Source organism: Sparus aurata, chromosome 14, assembly GCF_900880675.1.
Source record: "Sparus aurata chromosome 14, fSpaAur1.1, whole genome shotgun sequence".
Classification (NCBI taxonomy): Eukaryota; Metazoa; Chordata; class Actinopteri; order Spariformes; family Sparidae; genus Sparus; species Sparus aurata.
In genome coordinates, this window is record NC_044200.1 from 5,407,843 (window position 1) to 5,435,498 (window position 27,656).

Consider the following 27,656-nt stretch of genomic DNA (forward strand, 5'->3'; position numbering starts at 1 on the left):
TGTCATGCCATTGGCTTCAAGGGATCGACCACTCAGTGCAAATAGATGTGAATGTGCATCTATTTGCATCTTTTCATTGACTAATAACATGTAATATGTAATCTAGACATGCTGATAATATGGCTAGGTTTTGGTCTGAATGCCCCATAAGACATCTGTTCGCTCTCTTTGTATCCTGCTAAAATGCGGTTGCTGGTTTGATCCCTGACCCAGCCTTTTACTAATGCAGGGTTAGTTATAAAGACACCTTTTATCTCCGACAGTGTGCAAATAAGAGCCTTCATCATTTTGGAGCCTGACTAAGAGACCCCATTAAGATAAATCAGTTTAATTTCATTATTACAAATCGCAGTGAAATACAGTCTAAACGTGTACTTGTAATCAACGTCTTCAGATAATCAGTTCTGACAGTTTTGGATGTCTTTTTTTCAGCACCCACAGATGTTTTTTTTAAACGTCTTCTCAGCAGAAAAAGCTCTCTGGGAGTATTCATGAGCCACACAAATGTACACTATAACACAGCTTTTTACTGTATTTGGCATAGAAGACCTCCAAAGCCTATAAACTATTAAATGTGCTGCACAAGACCTTTGACACCAGACACCAAACATTCACAAATCATACACAGTGAGCATGTAAAATTGATTCATTCCATGAAGGTCCTAGTCATATATATCATATGTGGACAGCAGTGATGACAGAATAGACAAAGAACAGTATCCTTAACAACATCAACATCAACAGTAGCTGCACAGCGAGGGCAGTGAATACAGACACATGGCAGGAGATTTAGGCATCAGAAAAAAAACACCTGAAAGCAAAGAGTCACAAAGACAAACAGAGTGTGTCGGACTCACGGTAATTGATGCTGAAGCCTCACTTTTCCTTCATGAAATGAAGTGAAGTCGACAGTATCCGTGGCATATACTGTAATTCCCTCTGTATTTTTTCTGCTTGTTGTTGGAATGTTGTGCAGTCGTTAACAGGAGCAGTGTCCCTCCATGGTCGCTCGCAAACGTAACCTGGTCTTACACAAACAGAAGGATAGGTTCATTAGCAACACTGAAACACAAGCCATCAATAATCCTCCAGTTGTTTATAACTTTTTATATCACGTTGGATGTGAGGCCACATTTGTGCTAGTTTAATTCACTTAAAGGCCCCATATTATGATTATCTTTATAGGTTAATGTTTTTTTTATTTTATACATCTACAAGAAATGTTTACATGATTTTAACATTTTCAGTAGAAAATACGGTCAAATTTCATTGTATGACTGTGTGCAATGTCAATAACGGCATTCTATTCTATACTATCCATTGCTGCAGCACCTCTATTAGTGCCTGTCTCTTTAAGGCCCTCCTACCAAAAGTTTGGTCTGCTCTGATTGGTCAGCTCTTACAGGCGTGCTCAGCTCTGCCCCCGTTTTACTGCAGCTGTGCTGGGGGGCGTGGCCGAGGTCGGGGGGCGTGTAATTGTGACATCACAACCTCACAGTATTAACGGTATATATCACCTAGACGTGCTTCACAATCAAAAAAATGTCCTTTTCTCAAAAAATGAAAACAAATAATGTGTCCTTGACAGATAAAATTCATAAATATTTATTCTAACGTGACACTGATAGCTAGTATGAATACTAAAGGAGTCTCAGATGCTTTTTTTTAATTACTGCTAATTCGACTGTCAAATTTAAAACATGGCTTGAGGCCACGGTTGCTTTAAGCCTCTCACAGTCTGGTGTGGTTGCAGCCAGCCTGCTGTCTGATGCGACCTTGAGTAATTGCAGCTCTGCTCTGTGGCTGACCTCTGACCCCTCTGTGTGGGCCGATAAAAAGAGTCTGTCCTTTTTCTTTTGGAGATCAATAATGCATTTGTCTTGATACGAGGCTGGTCGACCGGGCGGCCAATTCCCATGTCATTACCAGAGCTGCTGTGAATAACACAAACACTAAAGTAATGTTTCCGTGTTTTTGAGCTGCCCTTAGGTTTCATCATAGGTCACTGTAATCTTACAAACCTCCAGGAACCAGTAAACAAATATTACGAAACATCTTAAATGTAGTTGAAGGGAACATTTGCATAGCTGTGCCTGCCTCCATCCCTCTTCCTGCAGCTAAAAAAAGACAGAAAACTCAAAACTATGGAGGAGTACACATCAGTATCCCACATACTTACAGTAGTGAAGTGGTGGACAGGATGGCTGAAGGGCCAGTTTCCTGTGGAGCCGATGTGTGGACTCACTTCCTGCTGCAGTTGGAGTGTCTTCACAGAACAATCCTCGTCTCATATCTGCTGTTTTGTTTTTTTTAATGATGGTGTTTTCGTTGTCTCTTGGTATTTACGGCCCTTGTGTGTCCTAGCACTTAGCACGCGCTACTACAAGCTGCCCTCGCGGTTGTCAATAAGGGGCTCCATGTCAGCATGTGAGTAATTTAGAGCGTTCTCGTGGCTTTTTGAGTACGCACCTGGAACGAAGCCTGTAAACGGAGCCCCCTCTCCAGCGCCTGACTCACTCTGCCCCCGTCAACGACGCCAGTCTCATTACACGGCACTTATCAGGATTTAAATGCCACACCGCGGTATGACAGCTTCATAGTGCAGCATCTTGCTTACACTTATACAGTGTGTAAAAATATACAAAGGCTGGTTATCATCAGTGTCAGGTTTGATTTTATCAAAACATCTAGAGGGGGCATCGCTGTGCAAGTATAGATTATCACCTCCGCCAAGGAGGTTATGTTTTCACTTGTGTCCGTTTCTTGGTTAGTCAGCAGGATTACACAAAGACTGCTTAGCGAATTTTCTACGAAACTTGGATAAAGGATGGGATTGTCATAAACATTGAGTATTTATGTTTTTTGGTAGCACTGGTGTTTCCTGAAGCTATAAAGAAAGTACATGTGTATGAAAGTGCAGCACCAGCATGGGGTGGTGGTGATGAGAGTAGTTCTGGTGCCCTAAAAATAGGTTACAGGCTTGTTATTGCTACCTTGAACACAGAATAAGACCGTATTGTTTCCACTGGTAGGTGAGACCATACATGACAGTGACACTGTGGACCAGAAGGTCTGTTACACAGTTTGGGGTGATACCAGGCTGTCGGATGATATGGCCATGTCATTCTGTCTGACCTCATAGAGCCAGAGTCACGGACCCTTCCACAGACCTCATGCAACCATGAGAATAAAATTGCTCAGAAGTGACCGTGCAGAGACAAATACATTTTTATCTACTGTATGAGTTGTGCCATGAATGAATGAATGAAGAAAGTCTTAGACACATATTTCAAATTAGACGACCAAACTAATGAGGTTTTACAAATATTTTTATACAGATTTATTTTGAATGTTTACATCAATTATTTTATCAGTGTATTGTTTGACATGCACATATGTGTGAAACAGCAGTATTAAACCATCTCCAGATTTGATCCAAATAGGTTCAGTGTGCAGAATGAACCCTTTTGTGATTACCGTCCAACGGATTGGACGGATGCATTTTCAGTCACAGAAAAAAGTTGAATGAGAAAAACATTATTGAATTGGTTTTAAAAGTATTTCAAACATCTATTCCGTTTCGTTGAAAAAAAAAAAAAAATCACTTTTGTTTACCATTGATGCACGGTCACCAATATTTTTTATGTGTGGGCTGACAGATAAAAAATGTTGGTAAACCTCCTGAACTTTCACAGCAAATATTCATAAACATCACTGGGCACTTTCTTTTTTGCTCTTGGGATGAAACTTTTTACGTCATTTTAACGACCCCATGTGTTTTTCTCGACCATAAACCTAAATAGTGGACTGTTCATTTTTAGCCCACACTGCCAGAAAGCCCTCACTTTGTTGATGAAATTAATTAAAACATGAAAATGCTCTTTTATACCCACACCTGTTATCTCAGTCTGGGTATGAAATATGTGTTCCAAGGAGTAAGAAGTTTCAAACAGCCTCTGATGCAATATTCATATCACGAATTTGGTATTTTGGAATTTTCAGCAGCTGGTACCGTACTACCCGCCCCCTCCCCGAGCTGGGAGGTGGAGGTTCGGTGGGTGGAGGGGAGGAAGAAAGAGCGAGGATGGGGAGGGGAGAGGAGGGTTGGGGTGGGGGGGGGGGGGTCCTGTCCTGAAAAACACACTCCCAGCTCTGGCTGTTTACATCTCTTTGGCACGTCTGTGGCTGTTTCCATGGCGACGGGAGTAAAGATAGTTGGGGATGTGTCAGAGATACAGTGCGCCGAGCGGTGCTGATTGCTGGACGTGAGTTGAAGAATGAGCAGGGTACACAGGAAGTGGGAGAGGATGGCGCCGGTTCTCCATTATCTCAGCCCGAGCCGGTGGGAGAAATCAACACCGGTCGCCAGACGAAAATCTTCTGTTTTCAAGCACCGGCTGCTTTGTTTTGCCTTTTACTCTGTCTGGGATGTGACAGCTACAGCTGCGCTAGGCGTGACGCTCAGGTTAAAGCACACCTGTGTTATCGAGGTGCAGTTAATACATCGGCCTCTCCGCTGACTGAGGTGATGCACATATTGCTGAATGACTCTCAGGTGTTAGTCATAGCAGAGGTCACACACATGTCCTGCATGTCAGTCAATGTGTGTGGCTGCACTTTGTTTAACGTTTGAATTTCTCATCCTGATCTCTAAACAGTAAGACAGTCTCTGATGGTCTGAAGTCAGATGTCCCAGCATCTGGTTAGTATGCACCAGCCACGATTGTGTAACACACCCAGTACTGGAATTTGCACTTTCTCTAAATAAATGATAATGATAAAAAATACAACAATAACGGCTCCATGTGTCTTGTCTCCCCTGCAGGATGAGCAGGCAGGGCTTTTCAAAAGAACACGGAGAGTAATGAGAATCGGAGGAGGAGCAGGTAATGGTCAGAAATCCTGCAAGGAGAGCGGTGGGGAGGTGCAGGACTGAACAAAGAAGCCCCGCAAACCTGCTCGTGTCTCATTACAGGAAGGTGACAAATCCAAATTATGAATCAGCCAAAGAAACGATTTCTCTTTTGTGAAGCCTTTTGGTTTCATTTGGAAGAAAACATAACAAATGTCCGGGTTCAACACACTCTGTTAAATACCTTGATTAAAGGACAGTTCTCGGGAAAATGTCAGTAGTGCCCAACTAGCCCGGACCGATGCACGCTTATTTCTATTTTGCTTATTTCTATATTTCTAATTGCTAGCATGAGATTCGTTTTCCATATATGTGATGTGATGTTAATGATTTGCTGTCATAAAGTGTCATTCAGTGAGGTATGTCACTTTGATTTTGTATCATCACCTTCATGCAGATAGAAAGTCAGGTGAAGTTTAAGAGTCCACTATCCATTTCTGGAGCTTCACAGCAAAAGAGGCTTTGGGTATTTTCCTAAACAGCTGAAGCAGCAGGGAAAGCCTGAAAAAAGAAGACATAAAATGGCCACATACACCCAGTCTCTGAAAGCCCAAAGATCCTAACTGATTTGAAAAGAAGTTAATCAAAACCTTTTTTAAGCTTTTCTAAGCTAAAAGTGTTAGCGCACCCCTGTCTGATGTAGGCCGTGAGTCAGGCGTGTACCTAACATCTCTTCAAATCTTTTCGGGATCTCAGGGCTTCTGGAGACTTGAGCGATTACACCAGACAAGCTGTAAAAGAGACATTTTGTACATATATAGTTTCATGTTTCATAACAAGTCCCTATCTGCATCTATTGTTTGGGAAAATGCTTCCAGAAGCATAGGGGTGAGTAGATAACGACTGAATTTTTCCCTTTTTTTGGTGAACTTGTCCTTTAAACTAGATGTTATGTGTGAAAAGTTCACTCTGAAATAGATGACTCGTATTCAAGAGCTGTCAATCACCTCTGTTGGCCCTCATCAGCAAATGGAGTTCGGTCAGTTGGTGTGGAACTTCAGTCAAATCATCATTTCACACTCCGTCCACTGTGAGCCTGAGACGGGGTTAAGAAGCCTGTAAGTGAGCCTCGTGTGAAGATCTTTTCCGCGAAGCTGGGCATGATTTTACCACAATCTGGTGTTTGTATTTTGTTAAAAAAAAAACTAAAAAAAACAGAAGCGCAAATAGCTTATCAGAGAGAGAGACAGCAAGATTCGTTGGAATAAATGATCACTTTGAAGCTGAGCCGTTATCTTGTCTGTGAGTCAGTGAACCTCACATCACTGTCGGGGAGGAAAAGAGACGAGACGAAGCAAAGAAAAGAAGCCATCCGTTAAAAGATAAATAGTTTATGTGAATCTCTCACACAGCATTTACCTTTACTCTATACACATTGTTTTTGAACGTGATATACAGTATGTCATCTTCTTCATCTTCTTCTCTTTTTTTTTTTTTTTTTTACAATTTGACACAATGGTTTTTTTTTGTTTTTTTTTTTCAGCATGCACTTTAGAATGCCAACAAAAGGGCTCCACAGATACAGACTTCAAACTAGATTTTTTTTTTTTCCTCACAGTAAAACATACAAAACATGAAACTTCGGATCAAAAGCCTTGACAGTTCGAGGACACGATGGAGACAGCACAGCATCGGACTACCATGACTTTTACAGGTAAGAGCAATGTACTCAACAGTAAGACACAAAAATACATGTTCTGGATTCAAAAAAATAAACACCTTTTTTTTCTTTTCTTTTTTTCTCAAGTCACAACGTCATCCTAAAAATACACAAAGAACGGTAAACCCCTTTGTCGATTCAAAGAGTAAAGCAGCGTGTGTACTACACGAGGAGGATTGTGGGTACAGGGTGACGCTTGACAGCTAGCCAACGGCTGCGCAGGTTTTTCGCGACGTGTCACAGGCGTCGTGCCGCCTGCCAGTCCTTTTTCCGGCGGCTTTTTTTTTAGAGCCGCATTTTACCCACTTCTTTTTCCTTGTCTTGTTTTTAAAACGGGCTGCTGAAATCACAGTGTGGATCGGCGCTTTTTAGTTTTGTTTCGGGTGCTTATTGCAAATCCGATCTGATTGTTTGGGGTACACGGGGGTTGCTACTGTGCAGACGTAGCCATTCTAGAAGTCCCGCTTGATAACTTGGTAAACTTCTGCTACACTTTTGCTCCGACCCCCACGAGGGGGGAAAAGTTTGGAAGAATCAAGTTATGCAGTTTTTTTTTTTTTGTTTGTTTGATGTTTTTTTTTTAGCCACCAGGATTTATGAGGAATAGTGTGGTAAAAATCATTTTGGTTTGTGAAGAGACGCACACATCTGCAGCACTAATGCAGGGTAGTTGCATGTTACAGCGTGCGGCGGGCGGGAGGGGGTGGGACTTCTACAACGGCGGCTGCATCGCGGGGGGGTTGGGGGGGGCTCTGTCTCCTTCATGTTTGTGCTAGAACTAACTGGAAGAGTGACTGCATCAAGTCCACTCATCGGTGTCCGCTGACTGGGCCTTTCAAAACTGCAGATCTTACCCTGGAGTCTTTAAGATACACACGCACGCACGCTCGCACGCTCGCACGCACACACACACACATTAACACACACAGCAGAGCCATTAACCTACTGAAAATTACCAAGGGAAACGAAAAGCAGAGATGACCATAATGTCACATTTATTCAACTTAGCACGTTTTTGTCTCTCTATACTGTATACTGCTTATACTGTATGTAGAATTTCATATAGGAATACACTCCATTTTTAGAACACAAAGTGCCTCAACTGATACATCTTAATACACTTATTGCGAGGAGGGATACCACGGCAAGAAAAGTGATTGATGTCGAGGGTCACGGCACAACTTAGCGACCAACCACCGTGTTACCCGACTCGCCATCAAAAGACAGATGTGAGGACGGAGCCGCTTGGCCCAGATGTGCTGTGTTGTTTTATTTACAGGAGCAATATCTATACAAGATAGTCTCTTTTTTACGGACGTGTCCGGTTTCTCTCTGCTCTCCATTTTTGTTCCCCTCCCCTCCACAGTTCCCAAACAAAAAGAGAAATCAGGGAAAGATAAACGCTTATCCAATGTCCTCCGAGGATTTCCTTTTGATCGTTGAGTTTCCTGTCCCGCTCACTGAGCCACCGGCTGGGCGGCTGACAGTCAATGGTTTTTTGCGTGCCTCCTCGTCCATATTGTCCTGCAGGAGTGGCCTTGTGGCTCCAAATGGGGTCCTCCCACTGCAATAGGTCCTCAAACTGACGACTTAGCCCACCGTCATTCAAATAGGAAATGACTTGTCTAAATAAAATATAAACACATCTCTAAATATCAGAAATGCATAATCCGTCTCAGTTGAGCATCAATTCAGAAGAACTTGCCAAGCACACGCTGGCTATTTTTTCAATATATGCACAGAAAATGACAACATAATACAAATCTATGGTGCTCTTTCAGCAAATATCCAGGATTATAAAAGCTCCACTGTATATAGCAGGGCTTTAAGTGGGGGTGATTCAATAATTTGGTGCGCAGACAAAGAGAGAATGTTTGCAAGAGCTCCTCTTTTTAATTGTTTGACTTTTTGCCGAGCTATGTGCAAGATGCATCTAGCTGCGAGCCAGTTGCTAAGCAACCATCTGCTACTGGTATAGACATACTGGGTGAGGTACATCGCTGCATGGTAATGTCTGCTGTCCCACACCTGTTGGTGCACGGAGGCAAGTTATGTCTGTCGTAAAAAAAAAAAGTGAAAGAATGAATGACAAGGGAACGACTGGTTCAGTTCAGAGGTGCAATAAGTAAGAACTGGCCACCTGCAGAATTCACTCATGACGGCATATCACTAGAGTAACCACTAGCTGCTGCTAACTGTAGCTGCCGTTAGCTAGTTAGCTCGGTTAGCCGTGCATTTGGTGCTCCAGACTGGGAGCTCAGGGCACCAGGGGAGTGTTTGCCGTTTACATTGCTAGCAAAGGAGCTTTGGAATGACACGGACTGGAGCTAGCTGGTTAGCATGCTAACTTCAGCAGGTCTCTGGAACACAGCACATAGACGTCATTAATTAAAAATTGTAATTTCCACATTCTGAGTGTCATTTAAGATCCTTTTTGATGTTCTTACATATTGCACCTTTAATATGAGACTTGATATGAAAACTGTTCTCAGGGGATTCAGGTGAGTCTGTCTGGTCGGGGGGGTTTGGGAGCAGTGAGTAGCCCTTGGCGGTGGCTCATATCAGGTGTGAACTGTGTCGTTAAAAAGAGCAGAAGTGAAACGAGAAAAAGTTACGTATCAGGACAAACAAACAAATCTGCTCTCGGGGTGTGAATCATGCAATTTCAAAACCAAACCTTGCAGCACGTGATGCAAGAATACAGACTGCTTACATTAATTATCCTTAAGTCTCAACATTAGTGTGGTAATTATCCGCTGATTAAAATGCTACAAGCTGCGTCTTTAATGGTGCCATCAAGAGTGCATGCTTGTCTGCGCTTGTCTCAGCAGGTATCTCTTCTTAGGATTATTGGATGACCCCCATTGGAGTACACACACACACACACACACACACACACACACACACACACACTCACACAGATGAATACATTCATGACCAAAAGGTGAGAGGGTTACGCGCCCCCTCAGAAGGTTTACCTTTCGGCGGTGCTTTCCCCCACTCAAGCCATTAAGATAGAACACTGCTCTCTGCTTGTGTGAAACCAGTAAAGACAACCTCTTTGCAGTTATCTGTGAGCAAACAACCAGAGACACAACAGCACTTTGGTGGCACTCCATCAAAGGAAGAAAAGAAAAACATAAAGGAAGTGGGGGAGAACGTTAATCGGAAAAAGCAGCATACATGCCGAGAGAAAATGCACGCCCAGATGGCATTTCTTGCTTTGAGTCTCCTCAAAGGTGGATTGTTGGTGAAAGCCAATGGCAAAATGAGACACATGTCGAGTGTAGCCCCCTAAACCCCAACATAACAACATGAAATAATAAAAAGTGCTCTTTCAGATATTAGATATATAAGCATATATCTCTTCTCCTCACTGTCTGCCTCGTCCCTCCTCCCCTCTCCACATTGCTTGCAGACGATGGTTACAGGATGATCCATGCAAGGAAATGAGCAGGCCCAGCAGCGGGTGACGAGTGACTGACTGTACGTGTGTGCTTGTGCGAGTCGTGAAAAAAGAAAAAAGAAAAAAGAAAAAAAAAACAGTCCTGATAGACAGATCCTCCGACCCGACGCCCGTCCCTTCCATCTCCGTCCCGAAAAAAAAACAAAGTAGCAAAACAAAAGACAAAGTCACAGTCGTGTGAGGTTAAAATGAAGTGACATCTCTATTTCTTTCTTTTTTTTCTTCTTTTTTTTTTAAGTTGGAAGCACGTCTTTTTTTTTTTTTTCCAAGGTATCTAAATATAGCGACATCTAATATCCCTGATTAATTATTTGTCCTTTATTAAATGTTATGGCTGCTACTTCTGAAGCCATTGGTCAAGAGTTCTTTTATTGCAAGTCTCAAAGAATGACAACATCCAACTAAAGGAAAGTGACACAGGAGAACCGACTAGTTACTTAAGGATGTAAGCTAAGCACATGTACCTTCGAGGAAAAGGGGGGAAGTGAGGAGTTGCTCAGGCAGCCCAAGCTGCTAACATTAGTCTTAGCTACAAAGTTAAGTACTTATCCACTAGTCACAATATCTAGAACAAAGTTCAGATATAATACCAAAGGGAGGTGGTTTGTCTGGGGGTAGGATGTGGGGCGGTTTGGGCCGAAAGTGGCCCAGGGGCTGGACGTCTCACAGGATGGAGGGGATAGGGGAGCGAGAGCGCCGCAGCGGGCATGGCGATCCGTAGGGCGAGCTCACAGGAGACAACCTCAGGGCATTACCAGCCAAGCCCGCTATGTTGTTTAAGCTCCGGGATTTCTCATAGCCTTCAGATGAGGGGGCGACAGAGAGGTGGTGGTGGTGGAGGTGGTGGTGGTGGTTGTGGTTGTGCAGGAACGGGACATGAACACACACAGGCAGGCAGGCAGGCAGGCAGGCAGGCAGGCAGGCAACGATCCGAGTCCGAGCCAGCCGAGTGAACCGAGACAAGACAGGAGACAGGAGTGAGACAGAGCAACGGTAACATACTGTATGGTGAGTGCATGCACAGCACATTTCCTGACTATGACAATAAGGCAGACTGGAGTCTTTATAGGCAGATATAATGAGCTTCTCCAGAAGGAGAAAGAATTGGCTGAGTTAAACCTCGGTGGTAGAGCCAAAGGTCCACATTTTTTCTGGTGTATGGAGCTTTCCATCTACAATTGAAAACCCTACCTGACCAGAAAAGATGCACCATCCCATTAATACTTATATGTAAGTATTTATGTTACAAGAAACAACTTTAAAATAGCAAAAGTAGTATAAACAGGTGTCTGTTTTATTCTTTGCTCTCAAAGTCCTCTTTTTAATCTGAAAACAAGACATTCACATCACTTCATACAGACTGTAATTATGAGCAGCCGTGTCTGAAGAATCGTCTGAATCAGCCTCCTAGTTGTAAGTGTGAGTCAAGATATGACTCACACATCATTCAGCAAAAATGTCAAATCCAGTATTAATTCTAATTCAGCCAGTTCAGTTAATAAAAAAAGGAGGTAATTACCAATAACTGGGATCTGGCATCACCTATTAAAAAAGTAATGTGCTAACACACCTGAATGGAATGGAGCTGCGTTTAACATGGTTAGTTACATCTGTGTTTTTCCTCCTGTGACAAATTCAAATGTTCCATTTAAAAGATTGTGTTATACTTGACTTGAAATAAAGTATAAATGTTTTTGTATTGTTATCTAACCTAGCTGCAGTAGCTAAAAAAAGAGTTTACCTAACCAAACTTAACCTGTTGCTCGCATATGGTTAGTGTTATTTTAACATCAGAATGAGTGGCCATTTTGCTTTTGGTTTGTTGACACTTCCACAGAAAATACGTAGAATACTAACTTACTAACATTTATCATTCATTCATCTAAAATGCATGTTTGAGGCTCTCGTATGTCATTAATAATGACACTTTAACTAACTCGGTAACTGAATAACAATGTGAGTTTATCTAAAACAAACAGTTAGTCTGACCTGTGGTGACATATCAAAGACACTAGCTAAACAATAGATAAAATAAGCACAGCAACATCCATGTGATCAGGTCCACAGCTCTTTTCTTTAAGAGACTTGGAATCTAAACCAGAAGGCTGACATGAACGTTTTTCAGACTCAAATTGATCTTGCTATAATGATTTGATATTGGCCACAATATAATATATTTCCAAAGCTACACCTCAAGATACCTACGGTAGCCTAAAGCTATCTAGCTAGTTAGCCAACATGCTAATGTTACTTCAATTAATGGTTTTAAGTGAATGAAATACTGAAATCAATTCAGTTACTGTTTCTGATCAGTTCTGCTATTTTAAGTCGACATCAAGCTGGAAATTGTTCTTTGGCTCCACCCATTCACGCTCATTACTTCACCCACCTCCTCCTTTGAGAAATGCCTGTATGTTTAAGATTCCAGTCTGCCTGAGTTAAGTGTGGAAAACTACTTGTCAAATAGGACATATTGTAATTCTTAAAGTAGTATGGTTGAACAATAGAATCATACATTAGCAGCCATTCATCTCATGCCATCATCATTAGTATTTTCTCTCATTAATAAGTGTTAAGAGACAATATATAGAATATTACTAATGTCTAATGAATGGTCATAAGTTCGGGAATACTTGTGTAAACAAAATTTCAAATATATATATATATATATATATAGTTATATGCATAGTAGGCCTACCAACATGCTCATTGTGTTATATAACCCACCGTTTAAATGCACATAAATCCAGGTTGTTGCCATATACACATACTGATGATGATGCTGATGATTAAAAAGACCCTAATTATTAACACTTCAATTATTTGGACAGATTCACAACAGCTCAAACTTGTTAAAAATGCAGCATGTGATGCACGCTGGCAAATTTGCGTTCTGTCACTTGACGCAAAGAAGAAACGAACAAGCAAGCCAAAGCAGCCAGATCATCAATGGAGCATGCCAATCAGCTGGCGTAAACACTGATGAGGAACAGCTCATGGAAACGTGGCCTCATTACCATACTGCGAACGGCACAATTTGCTTCACCGAGGAAAAGGGTGTGAATTAAACCAGGGCTGTTTACGGAACCTGCCAAGCAGGCGGAACAAACGGCAGCCTGGGTTCTATGCCAACAGGTAGAAGGGACTAGAAAGGACCCGATGTTTTATGCATTGGCGTCAGCGCGGCGGCAAATGCAACCACCGACTGAGGCAGCAGAGACGAGGCACAGCTGGCCGGCCGCCTACGTCGGAAAAAAACATGACTGGCGAGGTGCCCTGCTGTGAGAGACACCGCAATGATGGGCTCCCTCGAGGATCTCGACCACATGAACAGTGGTTGAACCTGCTGGTCTATCACATTACCTATCAACAAATGGTCTATTTCTGAATAACAAATAAACCCGAATGATGTTTTATCTCATTAGAATTCTTACGAAATAGTAGTTAAAATGTAATTGGACAAACTCTTGACTTTACTCTTGGCACTCTAATGGTACAATAGCATTGATTTGACTGCTATGGAGTGAGTACAGCAGAGCTATGCGGCTATAGGACAATAACACTGAGAGCAGGACATTTGGATAGCCTCCTCGGGAGGCAGTTAACTTCGGATAGAAGGCAATTAGCCAGGGCTTAGTGCTTCCACATTACAGTGCAGATTAGCACAGCGTTAATGCCTCCAGATGCTTGAGATAAAATGGAGGAATTAATCTAACAAACATGCTTTAGGCCTCACGTGGAGAAATAATATTTTAGTGTGGAGAGAAAAGGGCTGTAACAGAAAGTCATTTACAGAAATGTTGTCTTTTTAGGATGCTGCAGCAGGGAACACCTATGAAATCAGCTGCAGGGTGACCTCATTTCCACTGTGGGAACTGCTCACTTTATACATTTTAGTTCATGACCTTTCCTGCCTTTTGAAATCTCACAAAACAGCAACAAAGCTCTCTGGAATTCAGCAGATGTGGACTTCATGATAACCTTTAGCGTGGGTCAAAGTGTTTGGAAGGTCAAGCCCTATGTGAGTCTGACCTTTCCACTGACGCAACGCTACAGGACTGAGGGTGACGGCTGACGAATGATCTGGAAAAATCTGACAGCGTGATGATGTTTCTCATTGGAAAACAATGTATACTGTTTCAATATCTAGTCAAGCTCTACGGTGAGTAAAAAAACTTTGCTGACAAAGTTTCGACATTGTCCAATAAGAAACAATACTCGGGTCATTCTGGTAGCGCTACCAGAGCCGCGGTCAACTCATAATGTTCAACTCGGGCAAATTGATTTCTTCATTTGTGATTTAGCTTCACAGTAACGATATAAGGGGCCTGGAATTGACTGCGATTGGTAAATTATAGCAACTGTAGTCATGGCTGACCTGCCAAGCTTGGCATTTCTCTGCCTCCTCAAGTGGTGTGCATGGCGCCCCAGTGATAGTGATACTCATTATCTTAAGTATCAGTATCTAAACTGTTTAGTGTAAGGAAGTGTAAGGAATGAAGTAACCTAAATTTGTCTGCTCTTATTTAATCTGTTAACGTTAGCATGCCTTGCTAACTACTTACCTACAGAAGTCAACAGAGGGTTACCTTTAAGGCCAGGAGTTAGCACTTTTATATTAGCCAACAAATGTATTATGATTTGGAGAGGTTTACCTGAGATGACTTTAGTTGTTAAGTCTTTTAAACTTTTCCTTATGTAAAAGTGAAACATATCTTACCTAACTTATTGTGTATTTCTTTAGTAGGCATCTGAAAACTGCACTGCCAAGGTTCAAGTCTATCCTGCAATAGAGTGCCGCAGGATGAGTCCTACAATCCGGAAATAAGATTCACTCGTCTTGAAGTCAAAGGGTTTTTTGATCAGGTTTTTGGTTAAATACCTGTAATAAGGTATGTGTTTAACAGAAGCTAATGAAATGTACACTTTTTGTTTTACTACATAAAATAGTTCAGTAAATGCCCCACATGTGAATTATGAAGAATTTAAGTCCTGAAAAACGTGGTTGTTAACAAGTGTCTGAATGAGACTGCAGAGGTTGCTGGGGGAATTAAACCCATCACATGGAACATGGAGACTAATCCATCCTCACAGGCCGACTTCAATTGTAAACTGTTCTTACTCGATCTTTACAACTTGTAGATCAGTTCGGTTTATAGTAAAGCATGTATAATACAGTGTAGGAAGACGCTTAGTGATGGTGATGCCGAAGTCATTCGACCATGATGTATTTAGTTTGCGCCCTAATGTTGGCTTTTAACTTCTCGCTTTTTAATTTGTGCTTAAAAAAAACATAAATGTGGTGTTTATCAGTGAATATAATCCTGCTGAACAAATTACGTTAAGTATCACAAATGAATGTTCAAGTTTCTTTGGCTGTTTGTCAAGTGAACCAAGATGATGGCTGAATAGGTCATCCCCGCAGCACTCTATAGGTCAGGCGGACAATGCTATTCTTTTAATTCCATTTCCTTTGCATATTTTAGAGCTAGCATCATATCATCATCATATTTAAAAGCCTTTAGTCTCTAGCTTATTTGCAAGTCAACTGGAAAACAATAAAAAGTTAGCCAGATAAGGAGTTTTCATGTTTTCATGATTTCATGATTTCATGTTGGCTAGCTAGCTACAGGTAAGGACATCTGCAGTTTATATATATCTCTTCAGCCAACACATTTATGTCATTTCTCGCTTTTGTGTGGACCCATTGTTTGAAAAATTGTCAGTGGTGAATTTGCCAAGACAGCTGGGCAACCAAGGGGCTTAGCAAAGTGTCAGTTAAGGCTTTGACTTTTGTTCTGAGGAAAGCTAATGTTTCCACTTATGCATGATTTTGTGTGTTTTGTTTGATGATGACACTACTAGAGTTAAATACTGTAATAGATAGAATAGACATAGATACTTACAAGGTCAGTGTGTTATAATGATTTGATTATCATGTAATGCATATAAACTGTTGATTTGCTCAGCTGGCTTTTTTCTAAGCATCCAGTTTTACAAATGAAGAAGTCAAAATGTTACGAGTTGATGGGATTCATATCTATTACTTGAACCCCTTCAGTTCCTCTATTTGGAATTTATCTGAAATACTTGCTGGTGTATCGTGACCTTATGGGCAGATGATACACTGGGCAATTTATTTGGGCGGTGTAGATGGGAAATGAACCTGTCAACAGCCAAAAAAGTGAGACGCGGGGTCAGAAATTTATTCAAGTGTTTCCAGGCAACGAGAAAACATGAATAAATTGTGAAGAAGCAACAGTTCTGAGTCAGCTGCATGGATGCTGTCGATCCTCAGAATTGCCAAAAAAGTAGCGCTTGCGTGTCGCCGCTGAGAGCCACAAAACAGCAGATCCACGGGATTTACGTTACCTGAGCTGACTAGGGCTGAACAAACAGCCTGCCCCCCTCCAGGGATGTTGGTGTCCCAGTCACTAGGGATATGGATCAGCTGATGAGGATTTTGGCTGATGTCTGTGATTTTGTGCTATGACCTCTCTGTTTTTTATGGTATAATATATCTGAGATATGAACTGCTATGTATGTTGATCCAGTTCATTCAAAGAGGGTCTTACACATATAGAGCAATATAACTAGTGGTGACAGGAAATCCCTCTTACCCAGACTTATAAGTGATGACTAATGAATCAGTATTGATGCACAATAGCAAGCATGGATGATTCTCTCGAATAAGATAATGAACATAACATAACATAATGAATTCACCTGTATTTAAAAAAAAAAGTTATTTAAAGTTCAATTAAATCATGTAGAAAAGCAAATGAAATTCCTAATGCAGTTACCTGTTTTTCTTAACCCACCATCTGTCGGGCAGGAGTAGTCACTAGCAGCGAGCAGGAAGCACGTCCCCCCGCTCCGGCGGTCCTGTTCCCGGGTGCTGGACCTTCGCATGGGGACCCTCTCCTCTGGAGACATGGTCAGGTCACTGCCCCCGCTGCAGTCTGCTGACAGCACTGTGAGCAGAGAAACAGGCCAGGTTAGAGATCTGATATCAACTTGACTGCATTTCTTTAATTCATATCGCTAATAATAAGCTTTATGACAACAGTAGATTCAGTATTAAATAGACAGTCTAAAGGGGTTAACTTACCATAACCACTGAAGCTTCAGACATGGCATTCAATAATTCCCTGATTTTCAACAGAGATACTAAATAATAAGATAATATGATAGTTATGATTTGTTTTAATCATATCCCTCCATTCTCAGACACAAGTTGCCGGGCAACTAAAAGTACTTCTCTCCGGTCTGGCTTTTAACCTTGTGAAACTTTAATGTCAGTAAGATTTCTCTGCAGCAACCTTTCTCTGGTGGGAGTCTGCTTCAGCTCTCCCTCAGTGTAATATTTCTACGTTGAACCCAAGAATAAGATATGATTTCTTCAGTTCAAGTCAGACGGATGGCTTTAACTGTGCTATGAATATATTAAACAACTGACATGACCTGGTTGTTAATACAGTGGCGGTTAAGAAAGGGCTTTGTGAGACTTCTTTTGTGAGCTGATCATTAGTTTATGTTAGTGGACTCCATTGCCAACTCTGTCTTGGAAAATCTGACCCGAGTCCTACACGAAGAAATCCACCGTCTTGCAGCATTAAACTGCTTCAACAAAAAAACAGCCACATGCTTGTACAGGCATCCGAGAGAGAGTCACACATATGGCCAATGAAAAAGTTATAAAAACCTGGAAAATTGCGACAATGTGTTACATAGAGCCCCTTTAAAACAAGTCTTTAAAATGTTATTTATTTCTTATTGTGAAGAAATCATCAAATACAGAATTTAGTTATTAAATCTACTGATTCTGATTGAAAAATGAAAAGTATATCTCATATTAATGTGGACAGCTAATTAACATTATTATAAAGGAGGAAGCTTAAATTGATCATTTACTGTAAATGTGACACCATCATTAGCATTAGCTAAAGTAATTAAATTCAAATGTATTTTTTTTACATAAGATGAGAATACCTTAAATAATTTCATTTTCACAAAAAGTATTTCTTCAAAATATCTTCTTGGAACAACCTGACCGTTTATGTTAAATCTGTTATAGCTGAAGTGTTATATATACTGCGGTTATACTTACTCTGGGGAACAATATATGGGAAATGTACTTTCCAGTGGTATATTCTCAGTGGTATACAGAGTAAGCAGAGGAAGGGGGTTTGTGCTTGTGGGAATACGGGAGTTTTAAGGCTTGGAGGATGGGGTGACAGGGGAATAACACTGACCGCAAACATCAAACGGCCGGCAACATAAAAAGCCTCCGCCAAATGTCACGAGCGCCAGCGTGCAGGTCAAAGGTCAGACAGTGTGTGGAGCTCCGCTGGACAGAGAAGACAGGTTGTTTTCTTATGAGCCGATGAGAGATTTTGTGACACTAAAAATCTATCGCCTGTTGCATTTTTGGAGACATATTCAGTCATGCAATGAAGGAGGCCGGTATAATATATTCTACTCAGAGCGTAAGTGTGGATCTGCATCCCCAAGCGTTCCCCGTAATGTCTCCCAGACAGGAATTACTCTCCAGAGATAGAAAATGTAGTGGCAGTTAACAACTGGCATCGTCCATTGTAATGATGGAATATGTCATGAATCACATTAGTGTGTCTACTTGTGTTTTTAATAGTTTTTGGATGACAGTGGAGGTCTATGGTGCAGAGGGATAATGGAAGGCTTTGGCTACAGAGACGATACTGGTTAGCACTGTGCAATCAAAAGCCTTAAAATTATTTTTTTTTACCCAACGGTACATATATATTAAATAAAATGTATTAATATGTTTAACATTATGGATTTTTTTCTACTTTTTGTGTCATTTAAGACAAGTTATGACAATATTCTCACCTTGTGATGACATATTAGACTAATATAAGGGGTTGACACAGGTTTACGTGAAAGTGTAACTTTCATACACTGCATATTAAAATATATATTTAATAATGTGCTAGCAGTGCATTATTGAATGATTTTCTCTGTATATAAACAAGTATACCAGTTATTGCTATTTGCGTTATTTGTAAAAATAATAACATACATTTTTCAATATATACAAAATGTGTTTAAAGTAAAATAAACACATATCAGGATATATTACCAATGTATTGTCAAAATGTACATTCATTAAAATTTGTAGTATATTCTTGAGGCATAATGACAATATTTTGGCATGTCTTGCCAAACATATCTGGACTATTTCCTTACATTAGAATTTACTTTTAATATGGTAACTTACATTTTTCAGGATCTGTCAATATATGCATGTTGCATATCCTTTAGTCTTGGATTATTTAATTCCAGAGTAAATCCACATATAGCTGAAGCTGGAATGCCCTCTTATATGTGACAAACAATAACATGTTAAATGGAACCTTTCACAGTGAAACATAAAGCATGAGGCAATCTAACAAGCATTGAAAAGGAGTGTAACCTTGCAGAGTGTATATTTTGAGTGACCTCTAAGGAAATCACACAGGCGACTAAACCAGATTGATCCTGTTTGTGCGTTCAGTTGAGGCATGAATTATTCTATACTTATTAAAAATAAAATTGTGAGACCTAATAAACAAATAGACTGTGTAAAGCCCAGAGCATGCACCTGCCTCAGGAACGCCTGCTCTAGAATTCAAAGAAAGTCAGCATACGGGGGTCGGGAGTAATTTCCATCAATATCCGATGTAAGAGTAAATTACTGACACATGCCCAGAGGGAAAAACAGCCACCCACGGTCCGAACAACAAATGAACAGTCTCTGCTGGAAGAAAGACTTGGGCACGAGGACTCTGATTTCTTATCCGCATGGGTTATTTCACACAACCATCTCCTACTCTCAATACCTTTTGCATTGCCTTCCTCATCACTGTGGCAACCAGAGATGGAGACTACAGGACAAAAGAGCTCAGTCTTCTGTGAGGGAGCTGCTGTGGTGCTCCTGAGTCTCCAGGGGAACAAAACATTTCTAGACTCAGGAGGTAAACTGTCAAATGGCCACTGCTTTCTATCTGAGATGAAGTCCCTCGTGGATTGTTACTGTCACATAACCCCATTCGGTGCAACCACAACTTTACTACTGAGGGGTGGTTGCTTAGTTTATCTGATGTCAAGAACGTCATATCTAATGGGGTTGACCATCACTGAAACTGACCAATCACATTGTTATGATGTCATATCTTTACATCTAATGCTGTTCCTGGAGCATCGTTTCAACTTGACAAAAAAAGTGAAGGTGTTTAATGAAGCTTTTGTGGCTGAATTGGTTGAGAATAGGACTCTTAACTAAAAGACTGTTGTGGAACATATTATACACTCTTTTCTGTTGATGTTCGGATAAATATTTGGTTAGGTTTAGGTGGCAAAACTACTTGTTTAGGCGTAAGTAATAAAAAATACTTGCATATAGCCTTGGTGTGGCGATATGGTCTTACCTGAGCGATTGCGTTCTAGTACCCTGCTCCCTTTGTGGTGGCACAGGTCACCTTGAGTGCTGTTACAGGTAGTGTTGAGATCAGCTTTGCAGTAGGTGGGGGACCCTCCCTGCACCATCTGAGGGATGTGTTTCTTCCTCTTCTTGGGCAGCTTCTGCTTGGCCATGGCCAGAGAGTAGTACATCCCAAAGTTATTGACAATAACAGGCACAGGCATGGCTATCGTCAGCACACCAGCCAAGGCGCACAATGCGCCCACGACCATGCCTGACCAGGTCTCTGGATACATGTCGCCATAGCCCAATGTTGTCATGGTTACTACAGCCCACCAGAAGCCAATGGGGATGTTCTTGAACTTGGTGTGGACACTGGCAGTTGGGTCATTGGGCTTAGCGCCGATTCGTTCGGCGTAGTAGATCATGGTTGCAAAAATTAACACTCCCAATGCCAGAAAGATGATGAGCAGCAGGAATTCATTGGTGCTAGCCCGTAATGTGTGGCCAAGCACCCTTAGCCCCACAAAATGACGTGTTAGCTTGAAGATACGCAGGATACGAACAAAGCGCACCACCCTGAGGAAACCCAACACATCCTTGGCAGCCTTTGAAGAAAGGCCACTGAGCCCTACCTCCAAGTAGAAGGGCAGGATAGCCACAAAGTCGATGATGTTGAGTACACTCTTAACAAACTCCAACTTGACCGGGCAGAAGGTCACACGCACCAGGAACTCGATGGTGAACCAGAAGACACAAACACCCTCCACATAGGTGAGCGCAGGGTCAGTTTCGATCTCATACTGCGGGCCTGAGTCCGGCACGCTGCTATTCCGCATGAGCTCAGTCTTGTTGATGATGGTGTTGAAAGCCTCATGAGTCTCCAAGCAGAAGGTGGTGATGGAGACAAGGATGAAGAACAAAGACGCAAAGGCAATAAACTAGAAGAGAAAAAAACAGAAAAAACACATGTTACATGTCTTATTTTTTGGACCTTGATGTTCTATACACCGGCTCAGGATACATGCACCGAGATCAATCCCTTCATTTACTCTTGCGGCAGAGACTGAACTCAGACAAGTTTAATTAACTTGCATCAATTTGAATGGACTCCAGAGAGAGTAGCAATCTATTAACAAGAGCAACAAATAAACACACACTCCCCCCTTGCTCCTGGTGGGAATATAGCATGGGAAGGCAGCTGCAGTCAGATTTAATTTAATGCTGCTGGTATGTTGGGCAGTTGGCAGTAAAGCAAGTAGGAAAATGGTTAGTTCAACCTAGCGTAGGGTAAGACTTCAGTGGGGAATTTGGAGAAGGTGCTTATTTTTGTGTGTCGTATTCATTTTGCGCTTTAGCAATCTTTTTTGCATTTGTGTAAATCTCTTATGACACATCATGCAAATAAAACATGCATTTAAGAACTGGCTTTAGCAATGCTAACATGAAGGACTGCATACATGTAGTTCAGTGTTTTTACCTTTTAGGCCCCCATCGAGTCAAGAACTTTTTCCTTATTTCTACACAGTGAATTTAAAGTAAAATAAGTGGTAGAAGTAATAAAGAAGTAAAGAGCAATGATTCAGACTGATCCCATACAACCAAAACCACCAAAATAACCCTAATTAAGACTTGGACCACCCAAAAGAAAAATAATATAAATAAATAAATAAATAAAAAGTTAAAACAACAGGCTGCAGGGTCGAAATATGTCAAGTGTCTATGGACGAATGAATGAGGCTGATGTTTGCCTCAATGTTTAACTGGCCAATAGTGCAAACCTTTCATTTCAAATACTGGCTAAACAGCTTGCTTGCTGTGCCTATGGCTTGGCATTTCATTATGAACTTAAAATGTAATATCATCTCATGTTAGCTAACTCTGGCATTTTGACACCAATGTAGAGTTTATTATTGAACTTTAACAATTTGATAGTCTTTTAAGTAACTGTGGTGGTTTACCATATTTTCTCAAATAGTGGCAGAGGCAGAAGTAGGATTTAACATCTTCCTTCCTTTTTTTGGCACATTGATCCTGTCTTTCATATATTCTGGTACAGTATTGTGTGGGTCTGTGGTACAGAGGAAGCGATGGTCTGCTGTTGTTGTTGAGTGTGTGTGGGTCTGACTTGCTGGCAGTTCCTTCTGTAGAATGTTTCTGTCAATCTATAATGGTTTCTTAACCTTTCCTCACAAATGATAAAGTTCTTATAAAGGATACGGTGAGAAGTCTTAACTCACTCTCAGTAAACACTTCACTCATTATTCTCTTACAAGCTTTTTCTAATGTGGGAGGAGATGGTAAGCCCTGTCGCTCTGTCTATCAAGGATAGTCTTTGGCAGCAGATGTGTTTTTATCTGTGACTACACCCTCCATTAATTAATCTCATGAAAAAAAATTTGATTACCAAGGTCAAGAATGGACTTTCTTTACTCTACTTCTTAGGTATTTGGCTATGAGCAGAATTGTGTCTGACCAAAAATTGAGTATTGACAATACTGTTTCGCTATTGACTACAGCTTTCTGTTATTGAGATGACCCCTGGCACATTTGGTAGTTCACTGTGGACTACCAACTGTGAAGCCTACTAAACCTTTTTATAACGACTGTACTGATCCTCTTCTGCGGGGCACAGATAGCTTTCACCACTACTAGCAACATTCTTTCATCTCCAACACTGCCTGTGATCATTTTTCTTTCTGTGTCTCAATATAGAACACAACACAGGTGCTACACTGTAAGACTGGCTCCAAATGAAAGCTGTTTTTTTCACTCGTTCCCCCTTGTGTCTGGGCAGCATTGTCCAAAGGCAAAGTCAGACAGAGATAGGGACACCTAAATAGCCCCCTTGGGTGCTGTTTGGTAACCCCTTCATTCATATTTACTGCCAACATGACGGGATGGGTGGAAATAAGGACTTTATATTAGGGCCCAATGTACTCGCCAGGGAAGAGACAAGGTGAGGTCATGAAATAATCAATTTTCCAAATGCTCAATAACTCATTTCCAGGTTCCTCCTTGCCCATCAGAACCGAGTTACAAGGAGCAGAGGTTATGAAATTTCCTTCATGACTCTCATACGTCATCAGTTGTCTTTGATGGCGTTTACTCTTTCATTACTGTCGAAATCCTTGTATCACAATGCCATTTTCAATGATCTGATGGAAGAAAAAAAAAAGGATGGATGCCCACAATTTGTTCACAGCTTCACACCATCAATCAAATGAAAAATGACATTGGTTCATACCTGGTCTAGCGGTTGCCAACATTAGCAACCCTTTGCTCCTACTCTACCAGTCTGCATTGATATTAGAAGTGCAGTACCAACTACAGCAGCTAGACTTTTGTAACATTTCACTGAAGTCCTTCAAAGAGATTGTTATGCACAAATCAGCAGGAAATATGTTACGTTAGCGAGTTACCTAAACAGTTACCTTTTTTATGCTTGTTATAAACAAAAGGACCATAATACATTGAAATGACAAAGGGTTGTCATCACCCTCTGATAAACCTTCATGTAGACCTAATGCTCGCTCAACCTCTCTCTCCCAACAAGAATTGAGACTAGTCCTTAGCCTGAATGTGCAAAAATGGAGGGATACGGCTAACTGGTAGGGGGAAGTACCAATTGGTTGTTACTGGTCACCCTATACATTTCTTTTGAACAATCTGTGGCACAACAAATTCCTCTTAGATGACTAAAGTTCTATCTTAAGAGGTGTACTGGGATTGGCCCAATGTGTTATTAGCAACAGGGTAAAGCAAGGGATGTGGACATGAGAGGGGCAGTGAACTGAGAGAACACAATTTTATCGCTATGACACTGATAATACAACATTAAGTACAAAATGCATTAATATGACGCACTTCCACACGAGTCTGTTAAAATGTCTATAAAGAAAACCCCTGTAATTATAAGTAACTTTGATCTTTGGTTGGCTAAATGATAGCGTGTTGATGCACTGCAGCTGAATCTGTATGCTAACAGCATTAGCCGATGAGTCATAAACAGATCTTGTTTTGGTCTCGGTTTGCAGAGTGTTTATGGAACCACCTGTCAGATGTGGAGCTCACATCCAGCTTTCCCGCTGCCCTGGAAGAGGCTCACGCTCAATCTGCAAAAACATCCACGTCTTTTTTTTTTTTTTTTTTTCTCTGAGAGCTAGACGGAGCAGATTTCCACACATGCAGCCTACTATGCTCCTTCTCCACCTTCCTCCCACAATCTCTCCTCTGGTGCGCTCTGCCTACTGAGCACTGAAGAAGTCGTTTCACACCCTGCCTTGTTTTCGGATTGCATGACTCACACACTCTCAAAATATCATCGCCACTATTTGGGTCGCCCTTCTCCTGAACCTCGTGCGTGCATTCACTCGACTGCTTTCAGCATGCGCTCTCTCCATGTATTATAAATATAAATGCGTTTATCGTTTTATAAGTGTGTGTGTGTATGTGTGTGTGTGTGTGTGTGTGTTTGTCCGGCTCATTCACTGGCACGGTTTCCAGCCACAGCATGTTGCGAAATGACAGTTGATATGGTTACTCAGCATCATTCAGCAGTTAACACATGAGAACTATTGACTGTGAGCCGTCTTCATATTCACAAAATGTTCACATCTCAACACCTCTACTTTTGGCAAATGTCTTTTATAAACACTGACCTTACTTTTTGTTTATGTTGTACCTCATTTTCATTCAGCCTCGTCATGTCTACCTAAACTTGGTAGACAAAGCACAGTATCGATGTACTGAAACGTAGATCATCACAAGAATGAGAGACGGTGGTTTTTGTGTTTCCAGCTCTACCATGGCATGACTGCGCTGTATTTGGTCCACTGAGACTCCTGATTATATAGAAAGTAGACTATTTTCTTCCCCTTCTATTTCTATGGATGATATTTTGTAGGCGGCAGCAAACAGGACACTATTTGTTGATCTCACTTGTAAATCTGTGCAGTAACACTATGCAGCGCAGTTTAAGCTCTAATTTTTCCAAGTTGGTGCTTGCTATTACAGGACTGCCTCGCAAGTTAAACACATATAAATGCCTCAGATTTAATCTATGGAGTGCTGTATTGTGGATGCTAAGCGCTTTACACTCACACAGCGCCAAATCTGTAAGACCATCCTAAATTGTGCGATGATGTGAAAGTTGTTAACATGGGACTGTTTCCTATCACTATTACTATCCATTCCAAACTATGTTCATGCGGCATAAAAATACAGTTTGGCACTAGTTTGTCTCATAGAAATGGAAAAAACTTTGCAACATAGTTGCTTAAAGTTGTGCTTAAAGTATTTGTGATGTTTTCGGGTGGATGTTGCGATTTTCTCCTCCTACTGCTCAACTCAACTTCCTGTCCATCTCAGTGTCCTTATCTCTGCCTCCCTCACATCGTGACACTGGCTGAAACCAACAGCTGGGCGGCCTGAGCAGTCGCCTTCGGGTGCTCGGATGCTGCGCCGACTAATGACAACTGCCCGCCTCATGCTGGGCTGTAATGTCGTCGCGTTCATGTCTGCGGAGAGAGGACATATCATGCTCCCTGTGCACACCGGCCTGTAACAGCTGAATCATGTCACGTTAAGCGGCGGACGCACATGCATGCACAGCGCACTAACATGCAGGTACACAGTGATACCCCTGTTTATACGCACGCACACACATACACACACACGGCCTCACAAGGTTATTTATGACAGACATTAAAAATGCAAAAGGCGCTACTCTACCATGTGATTGCAACAGGCACATGCTTCTCGACACCCTGGTTTTCAGCACACACACACACACACACACACACACCCTGCATGCTAAATAAGTGCCGGTCTTCTATAAATCGCTCTTTGAAGGCGGCGCGGGGCGGATGCAGCACAGACGGCCCATCTCTGAACAATGCAGATCTAATTTAGCCCGACGACTCGTCCGACTGCTCAGCCATCCATTTCATTACATTTAAGGCTTTTAGCTTCAGGGTTTCGCACCCGTTGCCGCAGCTGATAATGGCCAAGGCTGCTGCTGCAGAGGTCAAACCTGTGACCTTCAAATCAGGCTCACTCTCTCTCTATAGATATTCATATATTGGATTGAGTGTTCACATCCATATGACTTCAATGACACCATCACCTTTGCTAAGGGCACTGTGGATTCCTAGCTCATTGCTGATAAGACTGGAGCAGGTTTGTTCTGTCCAATTAAGGGTGGGCGGTTTCCATCGCTGCTGTTACCATTCTGCTATGACATGGATTTTGCAACACCGTCATAACATATCAGAGGATATGTCACATATCATACAATTATGACTTGTGCTGTGTGTTTCACCCAATCCCAAAGGAGCAGGACTAATTCCTGATCTTAGCCAGTGCCTCAGCCAAGGGCACTGACTGGAGAATCAACCAAATGTACAATAGATGGTGGAGGCAACAGGGGTGACCAGATGAACTCCACAAAGAAATGCCCTGCCGTTGCAGGATTCGAACCCAGGACCTTCTTGATACTGTGGGCTAACTTCTGCGCCACTACGTGCACAAAAACCAAAAAAACATGGTGTGCTTTGCTGTGGCTCGGTTATATTAAATTGGCTAAAAAAGATATTCTAGAACTGAAAATCAATCAGTAGCTACTGTTTCCCTTGCTGACTCCAGCTTTGGCAATGCATTTTTTGTGCGGAAAATGTCCCAACAACAAGAGGAAGCTGTTGTGTGCGCTAAACTTTTGACGTTGGACTGCTTTCAGAACGAGGGCCAGCATTGTAAAAATCAGGATTCGCTTCAAAACGTAAGCTCATGGATGGATTGATGTAAGTTTGAGTAATGAGTGTTAAGTATTAAGGGACCGTAAACAGGAATTGTGTGAACGGTAAGCCGAGTTTGAAGCCGATCAACTAACCAGAGTGGTAGGTTAGACGTGGGGCACTCTTCTTGTGCGAGCCTACTTAACACTGCATTGCAAGCTCCGCTGGCTTTGTGGTTAAAAGGGGTAACAACTTTACATGTATTAACCAGTTTTTTATTGGCTGTAGGTGAGCAGAATGTGACATGACATGACATGAGACCTTCCTTGTCTCTCGTTGCCCATACAAGCCTGTGGACAATTTGTTTGAAGTTGTTCGATGCCGCTGGACTGGGGATCTCTCTGTGAGGGACTCAGGTCAGATCTTCCCCAACTGTCCAAAGG

General features: G+C 41.7%; 1 protein-coding gene across 9 annotated transcripts in view; it reads right to left on the minus strand.

The window, feature by feature from the left end:
* Nucleotides 1-6,227: 6,227 nt before the first annotated feature.
* kcnc2 (potassium voltage-gated channel, Shaw-related subfamily, member 2) overlaps nucleotides 6,228-27,656 on the minus strand; it is a 97,260-nt gene continuing 75,831 nt past the window's right edge. Inside the window, exons 2-5 of one of the 9 annotated variants that reach the window (XM_030440063.1) lie at nucleotides 20,487-21,420; nucleotides 16,842-17,012; nucleotides 10,756-10,838; nucleotides 6,228-9,644 (exon numbers count right to left, since the gene is read on the minus strand). In XM_030440063.1, the coding sequence (XP_030295923.1) occupies nucleotides 9,582-9,644; nucleotides 10,756-10,838; nucleotides 16,842-17,012; nucleotides 20,487-21,420 (1,251 nt within the window). In that variant the 3' untranslated portion in view covers nucleotides 6,228-9,581. Of the gene's footprint in view, nucleotides 10,839-16,410; nucleotides 16,473-16,841; nucleotides 17,013-20,486; nucleotides 21,421-27,656 lie in introns of all 9 variants that reach the window. The other 8 variants (XM_030440058.1, XM_030440060.1, XM_030440059.1 and 5 more) reach the window with 8 other exon arrangements.